This window comes from Belonocnema kinseyi, chromosome 2 (genome assembly GCF_010883055.1).
Source record: "Belonocnema kinseyi isolate 2016_QV_RU_SX_M_011 chromosome 2, B_treatae_v1, whole genome shotgun sequence".
In the NCBI taxonomy this organism is placed as follows: domain Eukaryota; kingdom Metazoa; phylum Arthropoda; class Insecta; order Hymenoptera; family Cynipidae; genus Belonocnema; species Belonocnema kinseyi.
In genome coordinates this window covers 121,401,591-121,413,739 of record NC_046658.1, presented here as the reverse complement: position 1 = coordinate 121,413,739, position 12,149 = coordinate 121,401,591, and the positions used below count along the sequence as shown (strand labels likewise).

Below are 12,149 nucleotides of genomic sequence, written 5' to 3'. Positions count from 1 at the left end.
TCAGTAGTTTACCCCAGACCTCTTAAAGAAGCCCAGCAAGTCAGACACCGATAACATTGTAGCTTCCTCAGGTTCCATAAAATAGGACCCAAGGGTTTGATGCCTGAGCCTTGCCAACGCTGGGCACTTGTATATTTCGTGCAAGGATGTTTCATCATCCCTGCCACATCTCCTGCACTCAGTAGTGGAGTTATACCCCATTTTTTGCATATGATAGTTTAAGTGGTTGTGCCCAGTGAGCATCTGAATCACTGTCCTTACGTCTTTCTTTGGCAAGCCCAAGATTTCCCTGGCTCTGTCCATTCTGCACGTATAGCCCAGGAGAGACTTCGCCTGTCGGCGACCCCAGCCTGTTCCCAGTATTCTCGGTGCTTAGTGCGGATTCAGCTTTATATGGCAAGACCGATGCAGCAAGACGCTAAACCCAGTACCGGTTCCGGCCCTATTTATTCACCTGTCGCACCGCTTCTTGCCAGCTGGTCCGCTTTCTCGTTGCCCTTGATCCCTGTATGACCAGGGACCCATATGAGAGCCACTTCATTCTTTTCTGCAACTCGGTTTAATGCCTTTTTGCATTCCCAAACCAGTTCAGATGTTATATCTGGGTTTCCCACTGCAGTTAGTGTCGCTTTGCTGTCTGAACAGATAGTAATCTGTCTTGCAGCCGCGTTTTCCTCTAATACATCTCTGCACTTCGAAGAACGGCAAGAACCTCCGCCTGAAAGACAGTAGCACGTCTCCCAAGCGGGACTACCACTTCCCTCCTCCTCGCACTGTCATATATTCCCGCCTCTGTCCATGCCACCTTGAGCCATCCGTATACTAGATTTCCCCTTGGAGGAGTGGGTTACCATTTTCTTTCCACGCATCCCTACTTAGGATGTAGACGCGGAAAGCCCTGGTGAAGTCGAAACGTTTTGTTATTCTATCCTGCCTCATCTCAAGAATCGGCAGTGAGCTGATGTCACTCGGGAGCCTAGTGTGTCTAGCCCCCGAGTCCATCTGTTTACTCTCACCAGGCAGCCCATCGCGTGTGCCGCTTTTGCAGTTATCGCAAGGTGAAGAGGTTCTTCGCAGAGCATGAAGCCTATTGCTGCTGTAGGAATAGTCCTCATTGCTCCTGTTAGACCCCTAAACGCTAGCGTTTGCCATCGTCGCAGCCTGTCCAGCATCGTTTTGAGTTCTGCCTGTGGCCACCAGACCACAGCCGCATGAAGGAGCCTCAACCCAAAAGCTCTCCTACACATCCAGAAAGTCATGACGAATTTTCTGCATTGGGTCTCCACGTTCTTTGCCCAGCTCAGTCTGCTATCTAATATGACTCCCAGATACTTAACCGAGTCTGAGAACGTCAGCTTCCCTTCACAGATAATAGGAGCGTCAACCTTCGGCATCTTATAATTCTTCGTTAAAATTACCATTTTGGTCTTTTCCGGACTACAGAAGGGGCGACAGGACACCTCCCTGTGGACACCACCGTGGCTCTACTCCTTTAACTAGATCTTCACTGCATCTAGTTTCGAATCTCCTCTGGCGTAACACACTTCCTATCCAGCTTACCAGCTGGTTTGGTACACAACATCAAAAAGCCTCCCGACAGATGACTTCTGGAGGGGTATTACTGAAGGCTCCCTCTATATCCAAGAACGTTCCCACAGCATACCCCTTTTGTTCCAACTGCTGCTCCAATTTTGCCACAACAGCATGGAGTGCCGTCTCTACCGAGCAGCCTACCTAAGAGGCATGCTGCCCTCTGTGTAGCGGTGAGTACCTCATCCCTAATATGTCTCTCGACCAGCCTCTCCAGCGTCCTTAAAATAAAAGGCGTCAGGCTGATCGGTCTGCAGTCCTTTGCAGCTGTGTAACCTTCCCTCCCGGGTGATATAAAAGGGCAGAATGACCTCACAGCCCATTCCACCTTTTTGCTGTCTACAACCTTTTAGGCAAAACTCCAGTCGGCCCTCCTCAACTCTTGGCCCCAGACTTCCTCCTCTAGTTCGGTTTGAATTCACTAAAAACCCGGGAAGTGAACTTCTAACAGACGGTTCAGCGTTGATTCTTCATCTTCAGCAAACTTGTCATTTTCGAGCCTTATGAGCCCAAGGCGAGCTTCCGGGGTTTTCACTAGGATTTTGTGGAGCCTTGCTGTTTCTGGAATATCCTTCGATTCCTTACAGAAGCCCCTCCAGTCTCCCTGCTTATATCTCTTTATATTTTTGTTGTAATCATACTGAGCCGTCTTATAGATGTCCCAGTTTGAAGGCAACTTGGTTCTGTTTGCCCTATTGCACAACGCTCTTGTCTTTTTGCGGAGCTTCTCCAGGTGCGTATTCCATCATTCTGCACCTTTCCTAGACTTAACTGTGCTTGTGGGGCAATTGTTTTCATACGATGTAGTCAGAGCCCTTCACAGATGATCCGCGGCGTGCTCTAACTGATCAATACTCCCATAGCTTGTAGGAAATTCCACTACCCTTCTTTAGAGTTCTTCTTTATATAAGTCCCAGAGCGTATTTCTAGGGTTTCTGACTTTCGAAACCACTGGTTTACCTAAGTTTAGCTGAAATGGGATATATTTGTTGTCCGAGAGAGACTTCTTCTCAGAGACTCTCCAGTCCACTCCCCTACTCCTCAACTCCTCAGCCGCTCCGAGCATAAAGCCAGATCGAGAACCTCACTTCTGTTTTTAATCTGGGATGTGGGAGTATCACCTCGATTCAGAATTTCCATATCAGTGCCTGCTAGGTTCTCATTTAAATCTCTTCCTCTGTCATTGATATTCGTGCTTCCCCACACCGTATGGTGAGTTCGTATCACATCCCAACAGCAGAGAAATTCTGTACTTCTGGCAGTGCCGAATTAGAATCTCCACCTCTCTGGGAGGTGGGGATTCATCCGCATCGCCAGGGAAATACGCTGAGGCAATTGCAACCTCTAGTCTTTCCCCACTTCCACCCCTAAGCCTCACCTTGATAACAGTAAGATCCCTGGCACAAAACTTAGGCACCAAAATCGCATCCATTCCCTTGACAGCTATGCATGCCCTTGGCGCTTTCTCGAGCGGCCCCTTATAGATGGAGCCACACCCTGACAAGCCGCTAATCCTTTCCCTGTCTAACCAGGGTTCTTGGATGCATGTCTGCATCATTGACATGCGTCTGGCTAAAACCGCCCAGGCGCCTTTGCTGTGGTGCAAATTTATCTGAATTTTTCTATGAATTGTGGTGCATACAAAATCAAAATGACTTGTTGAAAATTGAACTTTTTGGTTGAAAATGTATGTATATTATTGAAAAGTCATAAATTTAGTGTGTCAGTTATCGCCCTGTCCGAAAAAAGGAAAGAATAGGAAAGCACGATTCGGAAAGATTCAGAAAGAATTCGGAAAGGGTCGGAAAGAGTTCGGAAAGAGAATCAGAATGGGCTATGTGAACTTTGCTTCCGTTTCTTTCCGGACGTCGAGCTGTCCTACGAATCTCTTCGATTCTTTCCGAATGTCCCTTTTTCCTACTTCTTTCCTATTTTTTTCCGATCAGTGCAGAGTTTCCCTCTATTTAGCCTCTATATCATTATGTTCATATATTTATTAATTGAATATATACATATATAATTAATAGATCATATATTTCACATTTCACATTTATTCAGAAAGAAATCGGAACGAACAAAAACAGTGGGACACAGAAGAAAAATTAGAAAGAATCGGAATAAACTATTGGGACAATGCGTCATTTATTCGGAAAGAAATCAGAAAGGTTCAGAAAGGAGTAAATGGAGTGGGACACTTTTGCAAAAGTTCGGAAAGGCATCGGGAAGCTTCGGGAAAAGAAAGCGTTCAGAAAGAAACGGAAGCAAAGTTCACATAGAAATTGGAAAGGATCGTAAAGGTACTTTCTTTCCGATTCTTCCGCTAGGGCGGAAGCTTAAGGCGAATTTTAGATTTCAAATGCTTAAAAAACTATATTAAACATATTTAAAGCTTAAGAAATGGGTTTTATCGAATAAAGCGTACCTTTAGAAAGGTGAATTACTTATTACTTGTAACATATCCTATTAGAATGAATATTATAAGAAGTTCGAAGTTATAAATACGAGAATGCATGGGTTATCGGCAAATCAGAAATCTGGCTAAATGTAAAATACTGCCCATCTGCCGACAACCCATCCATTGACGAAGACTGGCATATTTACCTTATTTTTCGATTGAAATTAATTGTTTAAAAAAAAATTAACATGTTTTTGGTTGAAAATTTAACTAATTTGGTGAAAATTCGTTTTTGCTGGATAAAAAGAAATAATTTTTTTTTTGTTACGGATTCATCTCTTTCGTTGAAAAATTAAACCTATTTTGTTAAAAATTTCATATCTGGGATTAAATTTAACTGTTTTTTGTTCAGATGAAAAATCTATTTTGGTTGAAATATTAACTATTACATTTTTCGTTACAAAATCATCTTTTTGGTTGAAAAATGAACTATCTTGATGAAAATTCGTTCCATATTGAATTCAATATGGCACCTGTAGTACTTTTATTTAAAAGAATTTATTTTCCCATTATTCCGCTATTTTCGTGAAAAATCACCCTATTTCCCCTGTTTTAAGAGAATTTTAGGCTGTCAAGTTTGTTGTTACCAAATCAGAAAATTGCTTCTACATAACAAAAAAATCTCTTAGCAAAGTCTTAGATAATTATCTATTAAAAATTCGCCACATTTATTCCACATTGAACGTGATTTATACAGATAAAACACTTGTCTCTATAAGCGTTTGGACTAATCCCGTAGAAAAGAATTTATAATTGATGAAAAAGGGAAATATCTAATGAAGGAAAAACGTTTTATTGATCGATTTACGAATTTGTAGGGTTTAAAAGAGACTGCGGAGCTCGCAATGGTACTCTACTGTTTGTCAACAAATAAGAACCTTGCAAAATTCAATATGCTTACGATAACGTGATACTATTTTTCGTTGAAACAGGTTTATCAAAACAATATATATATATATATATATTTGTTTCCGCGGTTACTCTCTGTTATATATTTTCTCCAAGTGATTTAACAAAATTTAAACTGTGCAAAATTAATTAATTAACATTTCAAAACACGGGCCTTTTCTTCTTCTTTCTAGGTGGTTCTTCCAAGTGATCAATACTTTGTTTTTTCACAGTTGCTTCCCAAGTTCCGTGCGTTCGTTTGTACTTTTTCAAAGCTACTTCCATCGACTTGTCCAACTTTTCCTCCAACTTGGAATTTATAAGTGGTGGTATATTTTTAGATGGATTCTTTAAAGTTCTCCTTTCTTTTTTTAATATCTTATAAACCGGATCTGCATTGCTATCGATAACATTCACCAGGTCTTTGACTGTCTTTAATAACTTTTTATTTCTTGCTAGTTTCGATTTAACAATTCCTGTTCTGTCAATATAGTTTTGATTTCCTCTTCCTCTATCCACTTGTTGCACATTTTCTTTCGCTTCCTCCAATTCATTTAATTTGTATGAGGAGGTGCAAGGTGTCCCTATAAGTATTTTTTAGATTAGGTGGATTTCATGCTGGACTCATACAAATTAGACTTTCGAATTTTTTAACATTGGTTACTGATATGTTTAGTTGAGAAAATATAAATTGCGGAAGATTTAATTTCCTAGAAATTTATTTTCTAAGTTATTGCACTTTTTCTTTTTTTTTCACTTTTCGAGTTTCTAAGCTTAGCTCAGTTTCAATTTAATCAAATACAACTCTTTTTTAGAGTGAAAACCCAAATTTTGAATTTCCACTTGATTCCAACAACTCCTTCATGGTTATTTTTCATGTTTTATAATAAAAATGTTTGATTTTTTAAAAATGCAATTACCAAAAAATGTCTACATTGATTTTCTGTATACTTCTTTATTTTTTACTTCAAAATATCCTTTTATATAAAAAAATTATTAAACCTGTGCTTTACATAAATTCTTTAATACAAACCTTGTCTGTTAAAAAAACATCTTTTTTTAATATTTGTTTCAAATTAAATTTTTTTATTATGTTATTCGATATTTTTTCTTCAAGTCACAAGTATAAGTCTTTGAAATGTTTCTTTTGTAAAAAAAATACAGTAAAACTCTTCTATAGCGCCGATTTTGGAGCTAAAAGTGGGTGGGAACTAACTCATTATAGCCCGCTCCGCTTTTGCTTTTTACGCCTGAGTGCCCACCTGAGTGACAGCCGCAGATACCACGCAGCTCCTGTTACACCTACATGCGGTGCGGCGTCAATTCTCGGAAGGGCTATAGAAGGGAGGGCTATTGAAGATTTTCACTCTAATTGAAATTGAAATGTTTGGGCTCAGATAAAATAAAATTTGTTTGGTATCCGAAAAAAGTAATACAATTTTTTTTAATTGATTGATATCTAGACGACTGAAAATTAAAAAAAAATCAAATATTTGAAATGAAAAATTTTCGAGATAAAATAATTACGAACAACTTAAAATTTAGCTATTTCAAAAATCCTCAGAACGTAAAATTTTTGACAGTTTTTAATATTACCGAATTTGAAAATACCCTATTATTAATATTAAATATAAAAAATACCGGAAATTCATTACTTCCTTCACTTCTTCAGCTCTGTGATTCCAATTTCCCCTCACTTGAGTACTCTCGTTACCCCTTACTTCCTCAATTCCCCTACTACCATTCCCTCGTTCTTCATTTACCTTAATTTCCCTAATTTCTCTCCATACATTTAACCTCATTCGCCCCACTTCACCTACTTCATCTGCTTACCCTCTTATTATTTCCGCACACTCCCTTTACTTCCCAACAACTCACTTCTCCTGAACTTACTTCCCTTCTTCTAATGGCCACTTACTTATTTTTTCGTAATTTCTCCTTACTTCCACTACTTAAACTTCACCACCATCCCCTCAATTACTGTCTCTTTTCCTTCTTGCGTTTACTCATTTCCCTTCACTTCTCTTCCACTTATTTCCCACTCCTAATTTTTCCTCGCTTTGCCTACTTGCCCTCTTCTTATTCTCCCTCTTTGATTGTAGTACCCCGCCCTCACTTTCCCTACTTTCCATCCACTCATTTCCTCACTTCATTTCCTTTGAAAAATTTACAGCTGATGGACGGATATCCGACCATCATGACCATACATAAGTTAAGTAACAGCTAAGGGGGGGTATACGATTAGTTTCAGTAGTGGGGGAGGGGGGCTCCTTACTACATTTACGTTGTTGCCGGCTTAGCCAACAACAATTTTTTTCAATGTAGGGAATTTTATTTGTCAGGGAAAAGTCAGGGATTTGAAAAAAGAATCTTGCGAAAGTCAGGGAGTTTCTATAACTTTAAATGACAGTCAAGTAGAAGAAATTTTTTAATTTTTAATAAAATTTTTTTTTTGTTCTGAAAAAAGAGGATATTTTAAAATAAGTCTTTGGGCAACCCTGATTTAATATTCTTGTTAGCAATTTATTTGATTTGTATTTCTATTTCTTTTTTTTTGCAGTCGCTTTCTTCGGAAAAATATCTTTTTAGTTATAAATTTTATTATCTGTTTCAGCAATAAAAGATGTTCTTAAAAAATCATCTTTTTTTATTGAAAATTCAACTATTTTCATAGAATATTTACTTTTTGTTTCAAATTCATATATTCTTAAAAAATCAACTAAAAAATATTTTTTGTATCAAAATTCAACTTCTTTTTTATAATTTGTCTTTTTATCAAAAAATATATTTTTGTACAAATTGCAGCTTCTTCGAATAAAAATGCAACTGTATGGTTGAAAATGCACCAATTTTGTTCAAAAGTAATCCTTTTTGGATGAAAATTCAACTGTTTCGTTGAAAACTAAGCTATTTTGTAGGAAATTTCCTTTTTGCTATAAATTCACTAATTTGGATCAAGTTAATTTTCATTCATGACTGAAAAATCTTTAATCGTCTTTTTGGTTTGAAATTTCTTTTTTTTCAATGATATTTCATATTTTTTGTGAAAATATCGGCTATTCCACTTTTTGGTTGAAAACTTATCTTTTCAGGATGAAAATTCAATTATTTTTGTGGAAACTTTAATTAATTTTGTTTAAATTCAACTATTATATTAAAAAGTAATGTTTTATAAGAGAAAAGTAATTGCTTAAAATATGTAAATTAAAAAAAAAATTGATTCTTATGCAAAATATTTTTTCATTCCGCTTATAAAAGATTCTACGTTAAAAATATTACGAAACTAAAATTCTGGCTGTATTATAATGTTAATGATCAGGGAGAATGAAAAATTCGTCAAGGTAAAATCAGGGAATTTCTTAAATGAAGTTTTCGGAAACTCCGCCTAATTCTACCAGCAATCACTAGCAAATTCAAAATTAATTTGAAGAGAAAAACAATTATCAAGAGGTTGAATTCAACTAAAAAACACGCATTTTATTAAAATCCTTGCATCCTTAACCAAAATGATGATTTGTAAGGAAAGAGAATTACTTTTCGAAAAAAGATGAATTTTCAACACAATACATTCATCTTTCATCCGACACTATGAATTTTTAACAAAAAAGTTAGTTTTCTACTAATTAGTTAATTTTTAAAATATATAGTTGCATTTTTTACAAAAATTTTCGGTTAAAAATTAATTTTCGACAAAAAGAAAATAATAATTTTCTACCAGTTAAATTCAACCAAAGAGACAATTTTTTTAACAAAATAGTTCAATCCACAGCCAATACAATTAATTAAAAAAAAGAAGATTAATTTTGAAACCCAAAATGACAAATTTTCATCAAAATTCCTGCTAAATCTTACATTTTTAAACAAAAAGATGGATTTTTAACCATATAATTATATTTTTCAACAAAGTGTTGAATTTTCAAAAACAGAAAAGATGAATTCTCAACAAGACCTGTAATTTTATTTCGCCCTACCTTCGAATAGATCAACTCGTAGTTCCCCCACTTTGTGCTGGCTTTGCCACAGTTTAAAAAAATTATCAAAAAAGCACTCCTACTTTCTGCGCTCGTTTGGCCACTCATTCTCCTCTTTGTGCAAGAAGTGCGTAAATCATTCCGAGATGGGTAAATATAAACAGAATTTGCAAAGATACAATAGTGATTCGTCTGATGACGAAGATTATTCGCGCAAATTGTTAAAAGTGATCAAGTAATTGAAAACGAAACGCAAGAATAAGCGCCGCCATCTTATGGGTCCTACTTCGGCATCTTCATCACAAGATTCGAGTGTATCAGATGTTAGCCGCCATCTTAAACCCAATTATCTGTGAGATCTCAACTCTCCGAAACGATCTGGGTCTGACCCATTTCATTTCCAATAGCTCTTAACCATTGTGGAAATATTATGTTGCGCAACAAGGGGCAAAAGGCGACAATTGCACGAGTGGGAAGTTAGCTGCCCGAGCGAAGCGAGGGTAGATATCACACGAGTGAAATTGTTGCCTCGCCCCAAGTTGCACATACAATTTTTCATAAAAAATATATCGAAAATTTGACTTGAGATGCCTAAAACTTCTTTGCGTCTCATCAAGGGTGTTATTGTTTGTAAATACGTAGGCAATGACAGATAGAGGTTAGAATGACACGCTGGAGAGTAATGAAATAGTATATTGCGTATCAAGTGGGAGAAGTTGGGGGAGGGTGGTGAAACCTGGTTGGGGCGACAGGGGGGAAACCCTCCGCCGGGGGGGGGGTCGAGGGGCGGAGCCGCCTATTATAAGGAAATATCAATCCTGATTTAAATAAAAGAATTATTAACACCCTCGTACTTACAATAAGAAGTAAAAAAATTGTTTTCAACTTTACCGATAAGCTTCACAGAATAAAGTACTGACATTTTCTTTGATTGTTCGAAAAGCCTAGCGCGGTGGCAGCACTCACCAGTGCAGCGCCGCTAGAGCCAAACTGGCTTTCTTTTTCCGGCCTAGCCGGCAGTAGTCGACAACTACGTCCCGCGTGCGGAGCTCCCTCGCGCCCGTCTGTTTCTCGTGCTACCTCGTGCAAACGGAATCGTTGTACAAAACGTGCAAATCAACGGATTCGGCCTTGAAATATCACCACTAACGTGGCCCTGCTCTCTTCTATTCAGTGTGCAAATTGAATGTGAGAGAATTCAAATCGAAACTGTTTGTGTGAAAGTGATACACGTGCGTGCATGGCAACGGCCATTGTGTTCGAGTGACGCCTCTTTCGCGCTTTCTCTATCAGTGTAACTTTTCCTCGGTTTTGTCAATAAAAACGGGTTTTTTATGCCTCACGGCATTTTTCCCTCAAATACAGTGCATTCATTTCTATACCTTCCTCTCTAAAATACATAAAATCACGTGTCGGTTTTAAAATCAAAGGTGCATTGTAAAAAGAAAATCATTATTTGAACTAGGCCTATTTAATTCGTCAATTAAATGATTCATGGTGCCTCCTAAGTGAAGTGGAATTCATCCTCTTTGTCGCGAGTTCGCCGAAAGTGACGTCACGCGAGCGTGTGTGTGAGTTTGAGTGAGCGTTGGAGCTGGAAATCCACGCGCGATCGCGGCGCTGCCACCTCGCCTTCTCTCTCCTTCCCCCCGCCCAGACTTCGAGTACCAACAAACGCCAACAGCGTCCGCCAACTGCAGCGGAACGCGCGTGTACCATCTCAGCAGCGGAACGCGCCTACAGCAGTACAGCAGTACAGCAGCGGCGCGCGTATAGCAGCTCGACAGCAGAACATGAACAAGTGTAGCACCGTCGACTGCATTGCCATCGCTTGCGACCAGGGGGATCCACGCTCAGCTGGCTGTCATCTTCGTCGCGGATTAAAGATAAGTCTTTTTGACTCGCATAAATAAAAATACGCTTTTTATTTATTTATTTATTTCGATTTACATTTTCGTTCGCTTGTTCGTTAAGTAGATTTAATCTGTTTAACCTGAATTAAAATTGAGTTGATTTTTTGTTCACGTTAAAATTAATTACGTACTGTTAAATGTTTGTTGCGTTTAGATAAATTCAGCACAGAGTTTAATTTGAAAATTACTAATTCTAATTCAACTCAATTATTAATTGAAGGTTCTCGCGTCGTTCGAATTTAAATAAAATTCACTTCGCATTCAAATTAAATTCATTTTAATTGCTTTAATCGACGTTTAAAAATGGCAGCTAAAGCTCGCAAAACGCGCATTGAACAGAAATTCCACTCTCTTGATGGTTCGATCAAATCGCTCGACGCGTATCTCCGTGAAGAGTCGCCAGACGTAACTAACGCAGAGTTACGACTGGCGAGCATCAAAACCGTGTACAACGAGTACAAGCTCAACCATCAGGAGTTAGTGGTCATCCAAGAGGATCATCCTTTAGTAAATGTTTTCCCACAGCTCGAAACCGATTATTTCGCGGTAGCTACGAAAGTTCGCAAAATGAAGGCCCCCGTTCCCGATCCACTCGCGAACTCGACCCTTCTCAACAACACCGTGACCTCCACAGAAAGGCACGACCTACCAAAACTCGCGGCAGTCCCCGTTCCCAAATTCGATGGGGACCAGGGAAATTGGGTTCTCTGGAAGGCCACTTTCGAAGCGATGATCCATGACCATCCGGGGTTATCGGGAGTCGTTAAGCTGGGTCAGCTTAAAAACGCGGTTTCGGGACTGGCCCTGCAGGTCATCAACGAGTTTTGTCGCAGTCCCTCCGATCAAAATTATCTCGCGGCTTGGGAAGCTTTGTGCAAGGGTTACGACCAACGCCGCGTAATAGTGAATGAACACTTTGACGCGCTGTTAAATTTAGCGCCCCACCCGAAGCCTACAGCTGACACCACCGCTGGACTGATGTACACCGTCCGCTAGCATGTCAGCATGCTGAAGGCGATGGAAATCACCATCGGTGAGGAGGTTGTTGTGCGAATTCTGGAGAGATGCTTGCCAAAAGAGATCCTCGAAAAATGGATAGAGCAAGTATCCAGTGATAGGTATCCCAAGTTAGAGCAGTTGTATACCTTCATTTAAAATTTCGTTTTCAAACAACGGGAGATAGACAAAGCTCCCAGTGTGGCGCATCCCAACAAGCGGCCTGGAGGTACAAATTCAGCTCCCCCAGCGAAAATGTCCAAGCCCACTGCCCGATCTCTAGTCACTACGTCGACTTCATCGAGCAATTCCTGTCCGAAGTGCGGACAAAATCAT

At 39.0% G+C, this 12,149-nt stretch overlaps 2 protein-coding genes across 2 annotated transcripts in view; both read right to left on the bottom strand.

Annotated features, from left to right (window-relative positions):
• Positions 1 to 1,394, bottom strand: LOC117182969. Its single transcript, XM_033376094.1, has 3 exons — positions 1,017 to 1,394; positions 455 to 773; positions 1 to 350 (listed from the first exon to the last, which is right to left on the bottom strand). The coding sequence occupies exons 1-3, from the start codon at positions 1,392 to 1,394 to the stop codon at positions 1 to 3; spliced, it is 1,047 nt and encodes a 348-aa protein (XP_033231985.1).
• Positions 1,395 to 4,689: 3,295 nt separating this feature from the next.
• Positions 4,690 to 12,149, bottom strand: part of LOC117168144 — a 21,285-nt gene continuing 13,825 nt past the window's right edge. The window contains exon 3 of the mRNA XM_033353564.1: positions 4,690 to 5,517. Coding sequence (XP_033209455.1) covers positions 5,096 to 5,517 — 422 coding nt within the window. The 3' untranslated portion in view covers positions 4,690 to 5,095. The remainder of the gene's footprint in view (positions 5,518 to 12,149) is intronic.

Bases quoted from the DNA above. Each gene is read 5' to 3' on its own strand.
- LOC117182969 (XM_033376094.1), bottom strand. From the start codon at position 1,394: ATGCCGAAGGTTGACGCTCCTATTATCTGTGAAGGGAAGCTGACGTTC. The intron at 774-1,016 runs GTGAGAGTAAAC...AATATATGACAG, and splicing joins CACACGCGATGGGCTGCCTG to TGCGAGGAGGAGGGAAGTGG. The intron at 351-454 runs GTGAATAAATAG...TACTGGGAACAG, and splicing joins GGCAAGAAGCGGTGCGACAG to GCTGGGGTCGCCGACAGGCG.